At 45.1% G+C, this 21702-nt stretch overlaps 1 protein-coding gene across 1 annotated transcript in view; it reads left to right on the top strand.

The window, feature by feature from the left end:
* The first annotated feature begins 856 nt into the window (after nt 1-856).
* Nucleotides 857-21702, top strand: part of efna4 (ephrin A4) — a 41878-nt gene continuing 21032 nt past the window's right edge. Inside the window, exon 1 of the mRNA XM_029748538.1 lies at nt 857-1608. Coding sequence (XP_029604398.1) covers nt 1487-1608 — 122 coding nt within the window. The 5' untranslated portion in view covers nt 857-1486. The remainder of the gene's footprint in view (nt 1609-21702) is intronic.

Genomic DNA, 21702 nt, shown 5'->3' with positions numbered 1-21702 from the left:
CGGCCATCCTCTGTCATCCTCTCTCAGCCCCTCAGACATTGGTCAGCCCCTCCATCTCCTCTTGACAGGCTCGTTGACTCCGCCCTCTCATCTGGATAGCACACCACACCCCCTTAGGTGCATGTGAAAAGAGCGTGGATTGGTCTGTGTCGGCACATGGTTCTGTGTGACTAATTTAGTAGTCAGAATGGGTCACTATTTAATTAAATATCTCCATTTGTAGCGTACTATAAAATAATTCAACGTGGGGATTGAACATGATCATAATAAACTATTTTTAAAGGCCAAAACGGCCATCTGAAAACATTTTTGGCCCGTTCTGGCGATCATAATTTACATAGTCTTTCTGGGGAAGACCTGGGCCCATATCCATAAAGCATTTCAGAGTAGGAGTGCTGATCTAAGATCAGTTTGAACTTTTAGTTATATGGACAGATCCTAGATCAGCACTTCTACTCTGAGTTACTTTGTGGATAGGGGCACAGTGTTTTTGGCACCGCTAGGTTGCTAAGCAGTAGCCAACCAGCAGAGCTCATGACTTCCTGCTCCAGACAGGACATGGGGGCCTGGGGTAGACCCCCACCTATGCCAACTTAAGTACTGTAAGTCTTTTGGCAGGAATGCCTAGATGGCATAGGTCTATTCGTTTTCTTTCATATTGTTCTTTGTTTTATCAGTCTTTTTTTCTAAATATTTTGGCAACCATAATTTTGTACCACCTATATTTTAATAAACTTCCGCATAATTTTGCACTTTCTTTGCCTTCTGCTGTCCATACTCCTAAGGGAAGACGAGGAGAGGAAGAAAGGCTATTTGATGCACCACACCCTCAGCTCACACAAGTCGGTGCAGCTCACACCTCTAGAAAACTATGGAATGTTGACACCGCCCATGCGCTGCACTGATTGGTTTAAAGTTTCCTGGGTCCCTCCCTCGCCCGTGGCCCTCTGGCCCCGTGCTCCTCCCAACCCAAATCACAGCGCACCGCTCCAGACAGCACCCACTGACACCTATCAACTGATTTCAACTCGAATTCGGAAAACGCTGCGATTTTAACCTAGCATAGTTCAGCAGGTGGTTATCAACAACTTGCAAGTTAACTTTAGGCATATACTCGGTACTTTTAAAAGTGTTTTTACATAAGGAAATAAGTTGTGCTGCACCAGCAAAAAGGAGGCTATCCTTTTCAGTATCAGTCAGCAACTTTACCAAACTATCTGACTTTCTTGTGTTCAACTTTCGAGGGGTCTCTCTATCGTTTGACTATTCACCATGCAGCAACGGTTTCCACATAGGATGTCCCCCGAAAGGAAGGTATTCTGGTGAATTAGTTTGAACGGGAGTATTGCGTCAATAAAGGTGATTCTACTCTGCGTTAACCGGGACCACTAGTCTACCTGTCACCGAATTCTTTCAACCAACCACTCCCACCCCGGTCCCCTCGTGCTGTCTTTCCGTGGGTCGCCTGCCTCGCCCGCTAACCGTGATGGCGTGCGGTTGGAGTCTGGGAGCTGTCACGGTTTGGAGAACTACCGTTTTCCTGCTCAACATCGCGTGCACAGCGTCGGCCAAGAGACACGTCGTCTACTGGAACTCCACCAACTCTAGGTGAGCTAAGTGTTTATAGAACAAGCATGGAAACCCTCCCCGCTGCTCTGAAGCTGGGGGGAATAGTTTAGGGATTGTTCATTTTGTAGAGTTTATGCATTGCTCATTTGGAACAAGTCCATGAACTTCACTTTCCCATTATCTTACGTTTCTGCATGAGTAGCCCACGTCCTTTTGCATTAGCCTACTGCACAGACAGGACAACGCCATAGTATTCATGCATATTAGTCCACTTTGAGTGAACTTGTAGCACATTGAGATTGGGCAGCGTTGAACCTCCAACCCAGTGGTCCCTAACTGAGCTGTGTGATAGGTCTAACTATAACAGGACTCAGGAATTCTCCTTCCTACATTCATGTCAAACATCAAACCCTGCTTTTACCTGTATTGACATGCTCACCTGCACGGTTATGCAAGAACTAACCTTCTAAAGGGTGATGGCTGCCCATGCAGGTCAACAGGCATGAGTAAAGTTGTGTTGACAGCTTCTGCAACCCACCCACATTACCCAGGCCTTTACTAATGCATAACCCACGCTAGTCTTCATCACACCCTGGTGAGGACAGCTTGGCTGTTCAAACATTGGTAATAAATGATTGCATCTGAGCTCCTAGTGGGCAGCGCTTTTTCTTTTTAAAGAGGCAAAGCAATAGACCTAGTTTGAATGAATACTTTACAGACGTATTCTTCCTTCCTTCCTTCCTTCATTGAGGTAATCATCACTGTTCTGACATGACTGTATTAGTGTTCGTTCTGTAGTGGAAACCCTTGCTTTCACTTGTCTAGCCATGTTGTGGTAGTGATTTATATGTAGGAAGCATTCAAACACGGCCCTAGATACTGAACTATTCTGCTGACAGGCGTGTTTGACTCCAAACCCCTGCCATGTGTAAGTGTTTAGTTGGTAATGGGAGCTTGCTGTGTGGTTTTGTATAGTGTGCGTGTGTGCGTGCGTGTGTGCGCGCGTGTAATGAGTTGATTGGGGTCATTAGCCAGACAGAGGTTCACCTGCAGATCCAGGTGTTACCAAACAGCTAATTGAAGACTAGAGCTGTGGAAGCTGAACCACCTCAGGGTTTCCCATAGCTTACTAACCGACTGTCCTGCCAGCCAGGTAGGTAGAGGCCCCAGCAACATACTGGGGCCCCTACTCCTGTGTTCATCAATCACTGATCTGATTGGCCTGAAAGGGATACTTCAGAATTTTTACAAGGTATAATGTATCTGCATCCAGTATTAAGGAGGCTGGAGGTAGTTTCACGAGCCAACGCTGAAATGAACGCCAGTTAGCAATTGCGCTAGTTATCAACTTCATTCAAAGTGCAGGTGGAGATATAAACATGGTATCCAGGAGTTCATCTGACTCTGGGGAAGTAGATAAAGGGCCTCATTAGGCTTGGGCGGTACACCGTGTATACTGGGGTATTGAAAAACTATTTCCAAATGCATTTTAATATTTGTAGCTAATTGAAGTAAATACCTGCAGTCAACATGTGCAATATGTTAGGAGATAAAGCAAATGGCTTTCTTCATTTCACCGTTCTTCATTATTTTCCATTATAAAGCTTACCGTAGTTCCCCAGAACAGTTGAGCCAGTCAGGTGTTTGTTTGTAAATAGCACAACAGGAGAAAGCGGGAGCTGGTGAGTCCATCTGTCTATTGACAGCCGTTGTTTTATATTGAAAATCAAGTGTTTTTCTGCTTCAAAATAGTGATCAGGGGCGTGCAACTATTGTTTTCCTTCGCAAAAAATGTATTGGTGCAACACATTTGGCAGGAGTGCAACGCTATTCGGTAAATTAGCTTACAATGACAAAGTTAAGTATTTTTTTCAAAAACGATTCATGGCCATCACATTTCTAGTGTTTATCATAGAAAGAATGTAGCCAGCAACATTTGCTAATGTTTTGCTTAAAGTTAATCTTGCATTTTACCGGAAAGTAGGCTAGCGGAGAAAAGCAGCTAAGTGTGATTTCTGTCTGCTGATAGAAGGCCTGTTTGTGAAGTCTCATCCGAGTGGAAGAGTGCAACTGATGCTGAGCAGAAATAAGAATCATTTCAGATCTGCGTTCATAAAATGCTGCAAGATATTATTTTATGCGTTTTATCTTGTTGTGAAAAACGCAGAAAAACGCTACCCCTAAGTTTAACTTGCTAGTTATCTAGGTAAGTGGCTGAATTAACCTCTCTGGGCTAGGTGGGACGCTTGCCCAGAGAGGTTAATTCGCTTGCGTCCCACCTACTCAACAGCCAGTTGAATCCCGTGGCGCGTTATTCAAATACCTTCGAAATGCTATTACTTCAATTTCTCAAACATATGACTATTTTACAGCATTTTAAAGACAAGACTCTCGTTAATCTAACCACACTGTCCGATTTCAAAAAGGCTTTACAACGAAAGCAAAACATTAGATTATGTCAGCAGAGTACCCAGCCAGAAATAATCAGACACCCATTTTTCAAGCTAGCATATAATGTCACATAAACCCAAACCACAGCTAAATGCAGCACTAACCTTTGATGATCTTCATCAGATGACACTCCTAGGACATTATGTTATACAATACATGCATGTCTGTTCAATCAAGTTCATATTTATATCAAAAACCAGCTTTTTACATTAGCAGGTGACTAGCATGTGACTAGCATTCCCACCGAACACTTCCGGTGAATTTACTAAATTACTCACGATAAACGTTCACAAAAAAACATAACGATTATTTTAAGAATTATAGATACAGAACTCCTCTATGCACTCGATATGTCCGATTTTAAAATAGCTTTTCGGTGAAAGCACATTTTGCAATATTCTAAGTAGATAGCCCGGCATCACAGGGCTAGCTATTTAGACACCCAGCAAGTTTAGCATTCACCAAAGTCAGATTTACTATAAGAAAAATGTTATTACCTTTGCTGTCTTTGTCAGAATGCACTCCCAGGACTTCTACTTCAATAACAAATGTTGGTTTGGTCCCAAATAATCCATTGTTATATCCAAATAGCGGCGTTTTGTTCGTGCGTTCAAGACACTATCCGAAAGGGTAAATAAGGGTTACGAGCACGGCGCATTTCGTGACAAAAAAATTCTAAATATTCCATTACCGTACTTCGAAGCATGTCAACCGCTGTTTAAAATCAATTTTTATGCAATTTTTCTCGTAAAAAAGCGATAATATTCCGACCGGCAAAGCCTGTTTACATTCAACGAGAGAAAAAGTAAAAGCATGGGATCCCCTCGTGCACGAGCCTTAGTCTGACGGCCCTCTGATCGGCCACTATCCAAACGCGCTAATGTGTTTCAGCCTGGGGCTGCCTCGATATCATTCAGCTTTTTCCCGGGTTCTGAGAGCCTATGGGAGCCGTAGGAAGTGTCACGTTACAGCAAAGATCCTCAGTCTTCAATAAAAAGAGCCAAGATGAACAAGAACTTGTCAGACAGGCCACTTCCTGTTCAGAATCTTCTCAGGTTTTTGCCTGCCATATGAGTTCCGTTACACTCAGACACCATTCAAACAGTTTTAGAAACTTTAGGGTGTTTTCTATCCAAAGCCAATAATTATATGCATATTCTAGTTACTGGGCAGGAGTAGTAACCAGATTAAATCGGGTACGTTTTTTATCCGGCCGTGTTAATACTGCCCCCTACCCCCAACAGGTTTTAAGGAGGAGACGGGACATCATTCACTTGTAAATGTCCAAACTCACCAAAAATGATATTTGGTAGCGCCTACCAATATATGTATATCCTTATGAGCTGGATTGCCTGTCTTTTGCATATATTTAGCTAACAGCTTCCATGGAAATGAGCTATTACTTGTGCTAATTTTGTCAGTATTCTGGTAATAGATGCCCAATGGGCTTTTTCATGTACTTAGCCGGTAAAAGCGTAAATTCCTGGATGAGAGAAGGATGCAATGGCGTTGTGAAAATCTGGATAGCGCCCAAACCTAGGCCTCATTGCCAAAATCCCAAAGTATCCCTTTAACTGAACCCAAATATTTTAACGTAGATGACAGTTCCAAATGTTATAAAATGCATACTTCCTGCCTTCCCTGAGGAAATCTGACCTGCATGTATGTGATTGGATGACTGAATGTATGGTTGCCATCCTACTGTTTTCACCAATTAAATATAAATTCCTCAAGGAATGAAGGAAGAGTTTTATAACTATTTGGAACGGGGCCCTGGAATTGTGAACCACCTAAAATTGCTGGGAAACACCGCTGCACCTCTTTCTCTCTCTCGCTCTCTCTCTCAGGGGAAGCTAGAAGGGTCACACTCTGTGGCAAGGAAAACACTTTCTGCTGCACCACCACCCAATCAGAAACCCATCAGTGTGTCTGTGATACTGCACCCAGGACAGGGTCCCCAGGGGCCTGTGTGTGTGTGTGTGTGTGTGTGTTGTTGCTCTCATGCCCAGTCTCCTGCACCTCCCTCCTCCTTCTCTCTCCTGCCCTCTCCTCTCCCTCTCTCTCTTCTCTCCCCTGCCCTCTCCTCTCTCCCCTCCTTCTCTCCCCTGCCCTCTCTTCTCCCTCCTCCTTCTCTCCCCTGCCCTCTCTTCTCCCTCCTCCTTCTCTCCCCTGCCCTCTCTTCTCCCTCCTCCTTCTCTCCCCTGCCCTCTCCTCTCCCTCTTCCTTCTCTCCCCTGCCCTCTCCTCTCCCTCCTCCTTCTCTCCCCTGCCCTTTCCTTTCCCTCCTCCTTCTCTCCCCTGCCCTCTCCTCTCTCCCCTCCTTCTCTCCCCTGCCCTCTCCCTCCTCCTTCTCTCCCCTGCCCTCTCCCTCCTCCTTCTCTCCCCTGCCCTCTCCCTCCTCCTTCTCTCCCCTGCCCTCTCCCTCTCCTCTCTTCTCTCCCCTGCCCTCTCCCTCCTCCTTCTCTCCCCTGCCCTCTCCCTCCTCTCCTTCTCTCCCCTGCCCTCTCCCCTCCTTCTTCTCTCCCCTGCCCTCTCTCCCCTCCTTCTCTCCCCTGCCCTCTCTCCCCTCCTTCTCTCCCCTGCCCTCTCCGCTCCCTCCTCCTTCTCTCCGCTCCCTCCTCCTTCTCTCCCTCCTCTCCCTCCTCTCCGCTCCCTCCTCCTTCTCTCTCTCCCCTGCCCTCTCCGCTCCCTCCTCCTTCTCTCTCCCCTGCCCTCTCCGCTCCCTCCTCCTTCTCTCCCCTGCCCTCTCCGCTCCCTCCTCCTTCTCTCCCCTGCCCTCTCCGCTCCCTCCTCCTTCTCTCCCCTGCCCTCTCCGCTCCCTCCTCCTTCTCTCCCCTGCCCTCTCCTCTCTCCCCTCCTTCTCTCCCCTGCCCTCTCCGCTCCCTCCTCCTTCTCTCCCCTGCCCTCTCTGCTCCCTCCTCCTTCTCTCCCCTGCCCTCTCTGCTCCCTCCTCCTTCTCTCCCCTGCCCTCTCCGCTCCCTCCTCCTTCTCTCCCCTGCCCTCTCCTCTCTCCCCCCTTCTCTCCCCTGCCCTCTCTGCTCCCTCCTCCTTCTCTCCCCTGCCCTCTCTGCTCCCTCCTCCTTCTCTCCCCTGCCCTCTCCGCTCCCTCCTCCTTCTCTCCCCTGCCTCTCTCCTCTCTCCCCTCCTTCTCTCCCCTGCCCGCTCCCCTCCTCCTTCTCTCCCCTGCCCGCTCCCTCCTCCTTCTCTCCCCTGCCCGCTCCCTCCTCCTTCTCTCCCCTGCCCGCTCCCTCCTCCTTCTCTCCCCTGCCCTCTCCGCTCCCTCCTCCTTCTCTCCCCTGCCCGCTCCCTCCTCCTTCTCTCCCCTGCCCGCTCCCTCCTCCTTCTCTCCCCTGCCCTCTCCTTCTCTCCCCTGCCCTCTCCTTCTCTCCCCTGCCCTCTCCTCTCCCCTGCCCTCTCCTCTCCCTCTGTCCAGAGGAGGATATTGGCTGTGTGATTAGTTTAGGTTCAGCCATTTCCCTGAGCTGCTGTAGAGAAGCTATAGGGCGTCCCAAGGCCCATAAACCTGGCCAAGCGACCACTGCCTCCCTCTACCTCCGTCTCTGCAATATACCACACCACAGTGCTCTCTTAACCACATATCTAGGTTCAGCTCACCCTCCCCAAACCCGATCCTTATTAAGGCTGAACAGCAAAACTGACCCGATATCAGTGTCTAGTGGCGTCATCCTACTGTAGTGAGGGTCTAGTGGAGGACTGAGAGGGGCGACAGCTGACATCTGACCTTAACACCAGGCTCCTACAGTCACAACACACAGCAGGCTGCTGTTAATAGAGATGATTTAGGGCCCTGGCTTGTCACCTTTTCCCATCGAAATCAGGATTTATACTTTTAATGAAGTAGAAGCAGTGATGTGTGAACAGGGGTTTATAAAGTCAGCCATCTAGTTAAAATGGCTGGAACAAAGACTATATCCTGGCTGCTGTAATTTATTACTGCTGCACAATTAGCTAGCAGACTCTTCGCTAGCACTTTATAAAACATTCATGAATATGTATTAATAAACTAATATACATAGTATGTCTTATTAATAAATTAGTATTTTGACATTTATTAGCAATTATAAACATGTATCATTTGAAACATTACACACACTTATATGCAATAAGAGTAATTGCTTAGTAATTGAACGTTATTAAAAAAGTGATTTAAAGTTATTGAAGTGTATCTGGCTCTAGTCTAAATGAAAGATTTACAGCAGGAGAGGTAGAAATGTACATTTGTTTTTATCGGTTTTGTTGTGGTTTTATATCCTGAATGATTGTTTTCTACATGAGCTGTCTGCTTGACCAGGGCTCCACATTCTTTATATGTGTGCTACTTCCTGGTTTAAATAAAGGTGATATAAAACAACAGTTATAAACCAAATGTAATTTAGTGGTGAGTGTGTAGCTACAGTATGCAGCGTTCCTCCCAGTGTGTAGCAGGCTGGGGCCAGTTCTCTGCTGTGGATTTGGACTCCACTCATGGGGTTTGGTTTACCTTGAAGAATCTGTGGCTCCAAACTAGTTTACCACATAGGTACCATGCATGTCTGTACATAGGCCTGGCCTCTACTCGTTCTGCCATTCTGGTTTTCATACTCCATATCTCTGTCTCTGTTTGGTTGGTCTGCTCCTTTATCCCCTGTTCTCGGTTCGCTCACCCTCTCCTCCTTTACACACGCTAACACCCTTCAGTCCTCCTCCTTTACCCACCCCTCTGTCCTTCTCCTTTACACACCCCTCTGTCCTCCTCCTTTACACACCCCTCTGTCCTCCTCCTTTACACACCCCTCTGTCCTCCTCCTTTACACACCCCTCTGTCCTCCTCCTTTACACACCCCTCTGTCCTCCTCCTTTACACACCCCTCTGTCCTCCAGAGAGGGGCGACAGCTGACATTTCAAACTACTAGTGTATTTGTGGTTTGACATTTCAGACTTGATTTTGCCTTCCCTTACGAAACATGTATCAACCCCTATGAAGATGTCCATTTAATTGTAATTCACATTTCCTGTTGTTGCAGGATTATTTTCCCTGAACAAGTTTGGACACTTACTGTATATGTAAGGAATAGCAGTCCAGCTCTCTCTCTCTGCAGTACAGATTACTATTTGTTTGTTTATTAAAAAAGCCTTTTATTCTTTTACAGCTCCTCTGTGTAATATTCATCATGTACCTGGGTTCATGTACTGTAGAGACTGAATGGAAAGCTGACAGTGTCTGTAATATTCATCATGTACCTGGGTTCATGTACTGTACTGTAGAGACTGAATGGAAAGCTGACAGTGTCTGTGTAATTGGGCCTAATCAGGGGAGTTATGATTGCACCAGTAGACTTGTTTCTCTCTCTCCTGTGTGCGTCTCTCTCCTCTCTCTCCCGTGTGTGCGTCTCTCTCCTCTCTCTCCCGTGTGTGCGTCTCTCTCCTCTCTCTCCTGTGTGCGTCTCTCTCCTCTCTCTCCCGTGTGTGCGTCTCTCTCCTCTCTCTCCTGTGTGCGTCTCTCTCCTCTCTCTCCCGTGTGTGCGTCTCTCTCCTCTCTCTCCCCTGTGTGCGTCTCTCTCCCGTGTGTGCGTCTCTCTCCCGTGTGTGCGTCTCTCTCCCGTGTGTGCGTCTCTCTCCCGTGTGTGCGTCTCTCTCCCGTGTGTGCGTCTCTCTCCTCTCTCTCTCCCGTGTGTGCGTCTCTCTCCTCTCTCTCTCCCGTGTGTGCGTCTCTCTCCTCTCTCTCTCCGCTGTGCCTAGCTCAGTGTTAATCTCAGTCGTCCCCTGGTAAATGATTAACATGAAGAAGCTGTGAACTATAATCAACAAGACTAAAGTGTGGTAATTACCACTCTATTCCCTGTCCTGCTAACACCATCCCTTCTTCATCTCTCTGTCTCTCTCCCTCTCCTCTCTGTGTTGGTGATGCTCATGTGTTGTCTTGCCTGACGTAGTAAACATTGTGCTTTATGTTGTGTGTTTGTGTGTGTACCAGGAGGCAGTCTGACTCTAGTTGTATAAAACAATGTGTTTCAGTGATTTGTCGCAGGCTGAATCAATGTTTCTGCCCGTTGTGCTGAACTGAAGTTAATTTCAGTAGAACAATGACTCTGTCAGGGTGTGTCCTAGTCTGGGAACTTGTTTCTTGGAGCACGTGTGTGTGTGTGTGTGTGCGTGTATTCAGGGGAAGTGTGTGTTTCTGTCACCAGAGCAGGGCTGAGATACGACCCGTTACTGGAAAGACCAACACTCAGTCACAGGAAGTCTCTCCTTGAAGCTTTCAAAACAGGACACACTCTCCTAAAACAGAGACATTTCATAAAGGGTTATTTTCTAGGTTTTCCTTTTCCAGTAAAGTAGCAAGATACTGTAGCACATGGCAGACAAAATGGTTTGTTTTTCAACAAGCAAGGACCTTTCTCCCTGCGTGTGAACTTCCTCCTACTGAGAAGTGATGAGGAAAGGCCTAACTGGGAGGACCAACCCCAGGTCTCAGACGGTGATGAGGAAAGGCCTAACTGGGAGGACCAACCCCAGGTCTCAGACGGTGATGAGGAAAGGCCTAACTGGGAGGACCAACCCCAGGTCTCAGACGGTGATGAGGAAAGGCCTAACTGGGAGGACCAACCCCAGGTCTCAGACGGTGATGAGGAAAGGCCTAACTGGGAGGACCAACCCCAGGTCTCAGACGGTGATGAGGAAAGGCCTAACTGGGAGGACCAACCCCAGGTCTCAGACGGTGATGAGGAAAGGCCTAACTGGGAGGACCAACCCCAGGTCTCAGACGGTGATGAGGAAAGGCCTAACTGGGAGGACCAACCCCAGGTCTCAGACGGTGATGAGGAAAGGCCTAACTGGGAGGACCAACCCCAGGTCTCAGACGGTGATGAGGAAAGGCCTAACTGGGAGGACCAACCCCAGGTCTCAGACAGTGATGAGGAAAGGCCTAACTGGGAGGACCAACCCCAGGTCTCAGACGTGATGAGGAAGGCCTAACTGGGAGGACCAACCCCAGGTCTCAGACGGTGATGAGGAAAGGCCTAACTGGGAGGACCAACCCCAGGTCTCAGACGGTGATGAGGAAAGGCCTAACGGGAGGACCAACCCCCAGGTCTCAGACGGTGATGAGGAAAGGCCCTAACTGGGAGGACCAACCCAGGTCTCAGACGGTGATTGAGGAAAGGCCTAACTGGGAGGACCAACCCCAGGTCTCAGACGGTGATGAGGAAAGGCCTAACTGGGAGGACCACCCCAGGTCTCAGACGGTGATGAGGAAAAGGCCTAACTGGGAGGACCAACCCAGGTCTCAGACGGTGAATGAGGAAAAGGCCTAACTGGGAGGACCAACCCAGGTCTCAGACGGTGATGAGGAAAGGCCTAACTGGGAGGACCAACCCCAGGTCTCAGACGGTGATGAGGGAAAGGCCTAACTGGGAGGGACCAACCCAGGTCTCAGACGTGATGATGAGGGAAAGGGCCCTAACTGGGAGGACCAACCCCAGGTCTCAGACTGGTGATGAGGAAAGGCCTAACTGGGAGGACCAACCCCAGGTCTCAGACGGTGATGAGGAAAGGCCTAACTGGTAGGACCACCCCAGGGCTCAGACGGTGATGAGGAAAGGCCTAACTGGGAGGACAACCCCAGGTCTCAGACGGTGATGAGGAAAGGCCTAACTGGGAGGACCAACCCCAGGTCTCAGACGGTGATGAGGAAAGGCCTAACTGGGAGGACCAACCCCAGGTCTCAGACGGTGATGAGGAAAGGCCTAACTGGGAGGACCAACCCCAGGTCTCAGACGGTGATGAGGAAAGGCCCTAACTGGAGGACCAACCCCAGGTCTCAGACGGTGATGAGGAAAGGCCTAACTGGGAGGACCAACCCCAGGTCTCAGACGGTGATGAGGAAAGGCCTAATTGGAGGACCAACCCCAGGTCTCAGACGGTGATGAGGAAAGGCCTAACTGGGAGGACCAACCCCAGGTCTCAGACGGTGATGAGGAAAGGCCTAACTGGGAGGACCAACCCCAGGTCTCAGACGGTGATGAGGAAAGGCCTAACTGGGAGGACCAACCCCAGGTCTCAGACGGTGATGAGGAAAGGCCTAACTGGGAGGACCAACCCCGGTCTCAGACGGTGATGAGGAAAGGCCTAACTGGGAGGACCAACCCCAGGTCTCAGACGGTGATGAGGAAAGGCCTAACTGGGAGGACCAACCCCAGGTCTCAGACAGTGATGAGGAAAGGCCTAACTGGGAGGACCAACCCCAGGTCTCAGACAGTGATGAGGAAAGGCCTAACTGGGAGGACCAGCCCCAGGTCTCAGACAGTGCTAAGGGAAAGGTACCAAGTTCTATGACAGAGTATAATTTAGATGGGACGTAGTAGTTAATTTAGGTATGTCAGTGTCAGAGGAAAATGTGTTATTGCAGGGAGGGTGTAGACTAGAGACTTGTATTGTACTGTGACTGACTGTCTGTCTTTCTGTAAACATTACCCTACCTGGCCTCAATTTGTAAATCATTCTAACAAGTCCATTCAAATGTGGATTTTTGTATTGATTTGGAGCACCGTCAAGGTGTGTGTGTGTGTGTGTGTGTGTGTGTGTGTGTGTGTGTGTAATCCACAGTATTGCGAGGAGCCAGCCGGCTAGAGACTGCTTGCTGTAACAGAAAATATAATCCTGCAGCAAGCAATTGAGGTGGATAAACACACACACACACACTGTTTTAAATGAGTTATTTTTGGTGGAGAGGGTGAGAGAGAGGCCTTGCACTCTGTCTGTATCAGCCTCTCAGATAGTCATGGTGCTGAGTGTATTTACACAGCGGCTAGAATACCTCTGGTCAAGGTATTTAGGAATCATCCATACCAATTTAAACGCTAGATATAATCACTGACTCCTTGCATTATCGCTGGACTACATATGGACCCAAACTGGCCCCAGACCTCTTTCCATATCTCGCCATTTCTCTCTCTGTGAATAATCATTATTGATTTTAGTTAGTGCATCTAATATTGACTGTAGAGTGAATGTCTTCGTGACCTGAAACGGCTGTTGTCCAGGGACAGATGAAGTTTGGATAGCGGGTCTGTCGGCATGGACACTCAAGCGGCTTCTGTTGGGCACAAAATGGCTGCCACGTGACAAGGAGGCTCGGGATGACGCAGACAAGCAGCAGTGTGTGGGAATCATCTTGTATGCATCAACAAAGCAATCTTTAAAAAATTGCATTGGTTTGTAGAAGCGTATATTACAGAGTTATTCACTTTTATGACCATCAAATCTGGAACTCAAATGGTCCTGCATGTAATGGAATATGAATGTTGGAAGTTTTCAATATATTCTGTTTGTCTCAGCTGAACGATATAGAAATGACTTAAATGGTTAACACTGTCTCAACTCCCTCTGCTTCATCTCACACACACACACACACACACACACACACACACACACACACACACACACACACACACACACATCGCAGAAGCCTTGCCAAGAGGCAGCCAGGGAATTCCCTGCTATAGAAAAGGGGAATGAGTATTGACCGAGGAGGATGAGGTACAGGGAGAACCAGAGAACCGAGGTTATAGAACAGTACAGGAACCTACAAGGTATTTGACACATCCTGTGTTTCACATGACAGCTGTTAGTGGGTTTAGTCCCCAGTTGTTGGGTTTGCGTTGTCGTCAGGTTCATCGAAGTTGGGGAATATCTCTTGAGCTTGGAATTGCCATTTTCCTGTCTTATGAGCAAATTGGCATAGCTCACATGATCGTCAATGGTGATGGTTGTTATGACTACAGATATATATTTTTTGCCAGTGTTATCTGATATGCGTAAATGTTTTTTTGCGCAGACCAGATTACACTTTGTTTGGACAAATCCTCCCCAAACTGTGTCAGTATGATTGATGTATTACAGAAGCATGTAGAAGGTTAACATAAGTCCACTGTCATGCAGGTGTGTTGGAGTCTATAGAATTTATTTCGAAGGAGGCACGTATTTCTCTACGTTTTGCTTGCAAAGTTTCCCTGTTTTATTAAATGTTTTGGTATTCTGACCTTTTTCCAAGATGCCATGTGAATTCCACAGTAATCTTGGTGTATTGCAGTCTATCGGGTGTATATGGGTAACACACTTCATGAGTACGCAGATGTTGCTTTCACATTCATTCATGTTTCATGTAAGTAATATTGAAAACCCCTCCCACGTTACTCTGTACAGTAGAGTGTAGTTCAGAGGAGAGGTAGGGTGTACTACTGTGTTACTCTTTACAGTAGAGTGTAGTTCAGGAGAGAGGTAGGGTGTACTACTGTGTTACTCTGTACAGTAGAGTGTAGTTCAGAGGAGAGGTAAGGTGTACTACTGTGTTACTCTGTACAGTAGAGTGTAGTTCAGGGGAGAGGTAGGGTGTACTACTGTGTTACTCTGTACAGTAGAGTGTAGTTCAGGAGAGAGGTAGGGTGTACTACTGTGTTACTCTGTACAGTAGAGTGTAGTTCAGGGGAGAGGTAGGGTGTACTACTGTGTTACTCTGTACAGTAGAGTGTAGTTCAGGGGAGAGGTAGGGTGTACTACTGTGTTACTCTGTACAGTAAAGTGTAGTTCAGGGGAGAGGTAGGGTGTACTACTGTGTTACTCTGTACAGTAGAGTGTAGTTCAGGGGAGAGGTAGGGTGTACTACTGTGTTACTCTGTACAGTAGAGTGTAGTTCAGGGGAGAGGTAGGGTGTACTACTGTGTTACTCTGTACAGTAAAGTGTAGTTCAGGGGAGAGGTAGGGTGTACTACTGTGTTACTCTGTACAGTAGAGTGTAGTTCAGGGGAGAGGTAGGGTGCAGCACACTTCATACTGGTTTATGGTGTAATCAAGTTCCTTGCACAAAGCACCGCTCCACAACACTATCTAATCATCTACACAATATGCAGTATGGGGTCAATAGTCTGACTTTGCTGTGTGTGGGTGGGTGGGTGTGTACTGAGATGTTCTGTTTTTGTGTGAGTGTCTGTACTAAGGTTCTATGCTAAGGTCTGCATATTGGTTATGTACAGCAGTCAGGAGGTTGAGACGTATGGTTATGTACTGTAGTCAGGAGCTTGTTGAGACGTATGGTTATGTGCTGTAGTCAGGAGGTTGAGACGTATGGTTATGTACTGTAGTCAGGAGCTTGTTGAGACGTGTGGTTATGTACTGTAGTCAGGTTGTTGAGACGTATGGTTATGTACTGTAGTCAGGAGGTTGTTGAGAAGTGTGGTTATGTACTGTAGTCAGGAGGTTGTTGAGACGTGTGGTTATGTACTGTAGTCAGGAGGTTGTTGAGATGTATGGTTATGTACTGTAGTCAGGAGCTTGTTGAGACGTATGGTTATGTACTGTAGTCAGGAGGTTGTTGAGCCGTATGGTTATGTACTGTAGTCAGGAGCTTGTTGAGACGTATGGTTATGTACTGTAGTCAGGAGGTTGAGACGTATGGTTATGTACTGTAGTCAGGAGCTTGTTGAGACGTAAGGTGTGCATGTTATAGCTACTCCTGTATTTTACTGGATGGTTATGTACTGTAGTCAGGTTGTTGAGACGTATGGTTATGTGCTGTAGTCAGGAGGTTGTTGAGACGTATGGTTATGTGCTGTAGTCAGGAGCTTGTTGAGACGTATGGTTATGTGCTGTAGTCAGGAGCTTGTTGAGACGTATGGTTATGTACTGTAGTCAGGAGCTTGTTGAGACGTATGGTTATGTACTGTAGTCAGGAGCTTGTTGAGACGTATGGTTATGTACTGTAGTCAGGAGCTTGTTGAGACGTATGGTTATGTACTGTAGTCAGGAGCTTGTTGAGACGTATGGTTATGTACTGTAGTCAGGAGCTTGTTGAGCCGTTTGGTTATGTACTGTAGTCAGGAGGTTGTTGAGCCGTATGGTTATGTACTGTAGTCAGGAGCTTGTTGAGACGTAAGGTGTGCATGTTATAGCTACTCCTGTATTTTACTGGATGGTTATGTACTGTAGTCAGGTAGTTGAGACTAGAGGTCGACCGATTTATGATTTTTTTCCGATGCCGATTTATTGGAGGACCCCAAAAAAATTATTATTATTTTTTTTTTTTTTGTAGTAATGACAATTACAACAATACTGAATTAACACTTCTTTTAACTTAATATAATACATCAATAAAATCAATTTAGCCTTAAATAAATAATGAAACATGTTCAATTTGGTTTAAATAATGCAAAAACAAAGTGTTGGAGAAGAAAGTAAAAGTGCAATATCTGCCATGTAAGAAAGCTAAGGTTTAAGTTCCTTGCTCAGAACATGAGAACATATGAAAGCTGGTGGTTCCTTTTAACATGAGTCTTCAATATTCCCAGGTAAGAAGTTTTAGGTTGTAGTTATTATAGGAATTATAGGACTATTTCTCTCTATACGATTTGTATTTCATATACCTTTGACTATTGGATGTTCTTATAGGTACTTTAGTATTGCCAGTGTAACAGTATACCTTCCGTCCCTCTCCTCGCTCCTACCTGGGCTCGAACCAGGAACACATCGACAACAGCCACCCTCGAAGCAGCGTTACCCATGCAGAGCAAGGGGAACAACTACTCCAAGTCTCAGAGCGAGTGACGTTTGAAACGCTATTGATGCGCACCCGGCTAACTAGCTAGCCATTTCACATCGGTTACACCAGCCTAATCTTGGGAGTTGACAGGCTTGAAGTCATAAACAGCGCAATGCATTGCGAAGGGCTGCTGGCAAACGCAGAATAGTGCTGTTTGAATGAACGCTTACGAGCCTGCTGCTGCCTACCACTGCTCAGTCAGACTGCTCTATCAAATCATAACAAAACGTTTTTGCTGTCAGTGAAATATGGAACCGTTCCATATTTTATCTAACGGGTGGCATCCCTAAGTCTAAATATTCCTGTTACATTGAACAACCTTCAGTGTGATGTCATAATTACGTACAATTCTGGCAAATTAGTTCGCAACGAGCCAGGCGGCCCAAACTGTTGCATATACCCTGACTGCGTTCAATGAACGCAAAATGACACAATTTCACCTGGTTAATATTGCCTGCTAACCTGGATTTCTTTTAGCTAAATATGCAGGTTTAAAAATATATACTTGTGTATTGATTTTAAGAAAGGCATTGATGTTTATGGTTAGGTACAGTCGTGCAACGATTGTGCTTTTTCCGCAAATGCGCTTTTGTTAAATCATCCCCGTTTGGCGAAGTAGGCTGTCTTTGTTAGGAAGAAATGGTCTTCACAGTTCGCAACGAGCCAGGCGGCCCAAACTGCTGCATATACCCTGACTCTGTTTGCAAGAGAAGTGACACATTTTCCCTAGTTAAAAGAAATTCATGTTAGCAGGCAATATTAACTAAATATGCAGGTTTAAAAATATATACTTGTGTATTTATTTTAAGAAAGGCATTGATGTTTATGGTTGGAGCAACGTGTACCTAAGTGATTATATGCAACGCAGGACAGGCTAGATAAACTAGTAATATCGTCAACCACGTGTAGTTAAGTGATTATGATTGATTGTTTTTTATGAGATAAGTTTAATGCTAGCTAGCAACTTACCTTGGCTTCTTACTGCATCCGTGTAACAGGCAGGCTCCTTGTAGATTGCAATGTAAAGCAGGTGGTTAGAGCGTTGGACTAGTTAACCATAAGGTTGCAAGATTGAATCCCCGATCTGACAAGGTAAAAATCTGTCGTTCTGCCCCTGAACAAGGCAGTTAACCCACCGTTCCTAGGCCATCATTGAAAATAAGAATGTGTTCTTAACTGAGTTGCCTAGTTAAATAAAGGTCTAAAAAAAAAAGAATCGGCGTCCAAAAATACCGATTTCCGATTGTTATGAAAACTTGAAATCGGCCCTAATTAATCGGCCATTCCGATTAATCGGTCGACCTCTAGTTGAGATGTACGGTTATGTACTGTAGTCAGGTTGTTGAGACATATGGTTTTGTACTGTAGTCAGGTTGTTGAGACGTATGGTTATATACTGTGGTCATGTTGTTGAGACGTATGGTTATGTACTGTAGTAGACGTAAGGTATGAATGAATGTTATAGCTACTCCTGTATTTTACTGGATGGTTTTAACATGATATTAGTTGTAATCTGCTACAGTAATATTGTATCATCTCTCCCCCAGTCGTTTAGAAATGCCTCCGTAGTATCACAAGCTACTTTCCTACCTCCCCTGAGAGATCAGGAAAACACACACACCAGCCCCCAGAGATGGTGAAAACAGTAGACATGTGGTAGTGGAAGAGGGGAGGGAGAATGCGTTAGGAAGGATGGCAGAGAAAGGGGCAACAGATTTCAACTCCCCAAACGGCAAGGCCTTCTCTAGGGATGGAGGGAGCGAGGGAGCGAGGGAGCGAGGGAAGAAAGGATGTCAGCAGGTATTACTATCACTGTCAGGAGGTTGTGTGGGGAGAGGACACACACACACACACACACACACACACACACACACACACATACATTCACCCGCCAATACACATACGCTGCCTTTTTTATATATATATATATATATATTTATACTCTCATAGCAGCTGCTATAAGCCTCTGAGGAGAGTCCGAGGGGAATCCCACTCCATTCTGTGCGTGTCGATATAAAACACCTGTAAGTGTTTTTAGAACAAACTAGATGGAACACTGTATCATGTACTTATTTAAACACTACTCCCACTTTTGACTTGGCTGAGTGGATATATAGTATGAGGTGTGTGTTTCTAGTAATAACCAGTACCACGTGAATTTCAGGTTTCTATTTGCACTAATTCCTCACCCTGTTTCACCCTCTTTCTTTCCGTTCCTGTCTTTCTCTCCCTGTTCTCTCCATTCTCGACCCCTCTCTATTTGAAGGAAAAACTCAGTTTAACTCTCATTCCCAACAGATTTTTGAGAGGCTTCATTTAAATGAGGACCATGTCCTGCTGATATTGTCAGACTATTTTGTCATGCGGCCACAATAAGCTGGTTATTATTCCCAACATTAGAACAAACAGAGAAGTGGTTGTATTTTTCCAGTCACATTTTCCATCTCCATAGACTTACCCTCCTAGCAGCAGGACTCATGAATCTCATTGCACTTTCATTCAGGTGGAAATGGATGTATTGTAGTCACTCTGCTTGTCCAAAGACTGTTGGGGAAAAACTCAGAGAGTTGTAATGGTCTGTAAGTTTAAAAAACGTGTGTGTCTGTGTGGGATGAATATTGACAAGTATGTAGTCATTGCATCTGAACTGTAAAATACCTACTTTATTTCATTATGTATTATACACTTAACCTTTAACTAGGCAAGTCCGTTAAGAAGATATTCTTATTTACAATGACGGCCTACCGGGGAACAGTGGGTTAACTGCCTTGTTCAGGGGCAGAACGACAGATTTTTACCTTGTCAGCTCAGGGATTCGATCCAACAACCTTCCTGTTTCTGGCCCAACGCTCTAACCACTAGGCTACCTGCTGCCCCGTGTTTACATTTACATTTACATTTTACATTTTAGTCATTTAGCAGACGCTCTTATCCAGAGCGACTTACAGTAGTGAATGCATACATTTCATACATTTTTTTCCGTACTGGTCCCCCGTGGGAATCGAACCCACAACCATGCTCTGCCAACTGAGCCACACGGGACCATTATTTCATAACACCACTATTACAGAATCTGTATGTTCTGTACATAAAACATGTAGAAAATAGGTATCTCAAAAAACAGACACCAGAATAGAGAGAGAGAGACACACACACACACACTTCCCATGTTGATAATCTGATAATTTTGGGTCATTTCCTCCTGTAGTGGCTGGCCATCTGTAATCCCACATTAGTCAGTTAATCCCTGTCCTCTACTGCAGCATCATCCCTAGATGGGGTCTGACTCTACCATCACTCTACTGGTGTTGTCACCATAGCAGGTTTATGACCTCCATACCAGGTTTACTATCATAATACTCCATACCAGGTTTACTATCATAATACTCCATACCAGGTTTACTATCATAATACTCCATACCAGGTTTACTATCATAATACTCCATACCAGGTTTATGACCTCCATACCAGGTTTAGTATCATAATACTCCATACCAGGTTTATGACCTCCATACCAGGTTTACTATCATAATACTCCATAGCAGGTTTATGACCTCCATACCAGGTTTAGTATCATAATACTCCATACCAGGTTTAGTATCATAATACTCCATACCAGGTTTATGACCTCCATACCAGGTTTAGTATCACAATACTCCATACCAGGTTTAGTATCATAATACTCCATACCAGGTTTAGTATCATAATACTCCATACCAGGTTTATGACCTCCATACCAGGTTTAGTATCATCATACTCCATACGAAACTATAATCAATACCGAAACGATAGTCAATACTGAAACGATACCACGGCAACAACAAAACCGTTTAGCTTTAGTCACCGCTGGGGTTTTTAAATAGATTTTTTAACATTGAACAATATATTGATAACTGGTAGAACAAATAAACTGTCTTCTATTCTAAATTAAATTTATTGTAAAAAATAAAGCACCATATAACATTTCAGAACAATACATTATATTTTCCTTATGCAAAACCATATGGGAGACTCAGAGCAGACAATAATTTTACAATTGCAGTTAAACTGTTTTTAAAATGTAATTTGGTACTTTGGGGTTAATTTGCTCAACCTATAATTCCATATTTATTACAGCTAAATCATTTAATCTATTAAATAGTTTAGTTCCAAAACGACATAAAAAAAACATTTCGGTATACCGTGCATCATTATAGCCTACTGTACTTTATTCTACCTATACTATACTGTACCTCTACTGTACGTTTCTATTCTACCTCTACTGTATGTTTCTATTGTACTCTATTCTACCTGTACTATACTTTACCTCTATTCTACTGTATGTTTCTACTCTATTCTACCTGTACTATACTTTACCTCTATTCTACTGTATGTTTCTACTCTATTCTACCTGTACTATACTTTACCTCTATTCTACCTCTACTGTATGTTTCTATTGTCCTCTATTCAACCTCTACTATACTCTATTCTACCTGTACTATACTTTATCCCTTCTTCTCTACTCCTCTCTCTCGTCTACTTGTCTCCCATATTTCTCTTTTTAGTTCTCATCTCTGCAGATTTTTAAAGACAATAGGAAAAGAATATAGAACGTATAGACATTTTATTTTACAGGGATGAGGAGACTTGGAATAAATATTTTTTAGCGGTTGAGTTTCTAATCAATGAATGTTTTATTATGTAGGAATAATGTATTTACAGAAGTCAAAGGGTTATTGACAGAATTCAGACAGTGTGAAAACTGACCAGATAGCTTCACGTCCTACTTTGTTCATCAACTTTTTGACCTCCCGTTTTGAACCGAAATCTTTTACATTCTAGCCATCTGTACATCAACAGTGAGCCATAAGCTCACCTCAAGCAGTGACTTAGATAGATGTCTACATTATTGGGTTAGGTTAGGCTTACTAAAGATTAGTCTTAGCCTTGTACTAAGAGCTAGAGATTGAGCCAAGGCATTAAGGAAATGGAAGGAAGCGTTTGCCTTTGACTGACATGATTTAAACATTTACAACCTACCAGGATGTTTTACTATTTACTAGTGTGTCTCTTCTAACACATTGTGTCGCCGTGGCAACTTCCCTGTCAGG

The sequence above is a fragment of the Salmo trutta genome, unplaced genomic scaffold, assembly GCF_901001165.1.
Source record: "Salmo trutta unplaced genomic scaffold, fSalTru1.1, whole genome shotgun sequence".
In the NCBI taxonomy this organism is placed as follows: Eukaryota; Metazoa; Chordata; class Actinopteri; order Salmoniformes; family Salmonidae; genus Salmo; species Salmo trutta.
Note: the sequence above shows the minus strand (reverse complement) of the source record. Positions and strands in the feature narration are given on the sequence as shown.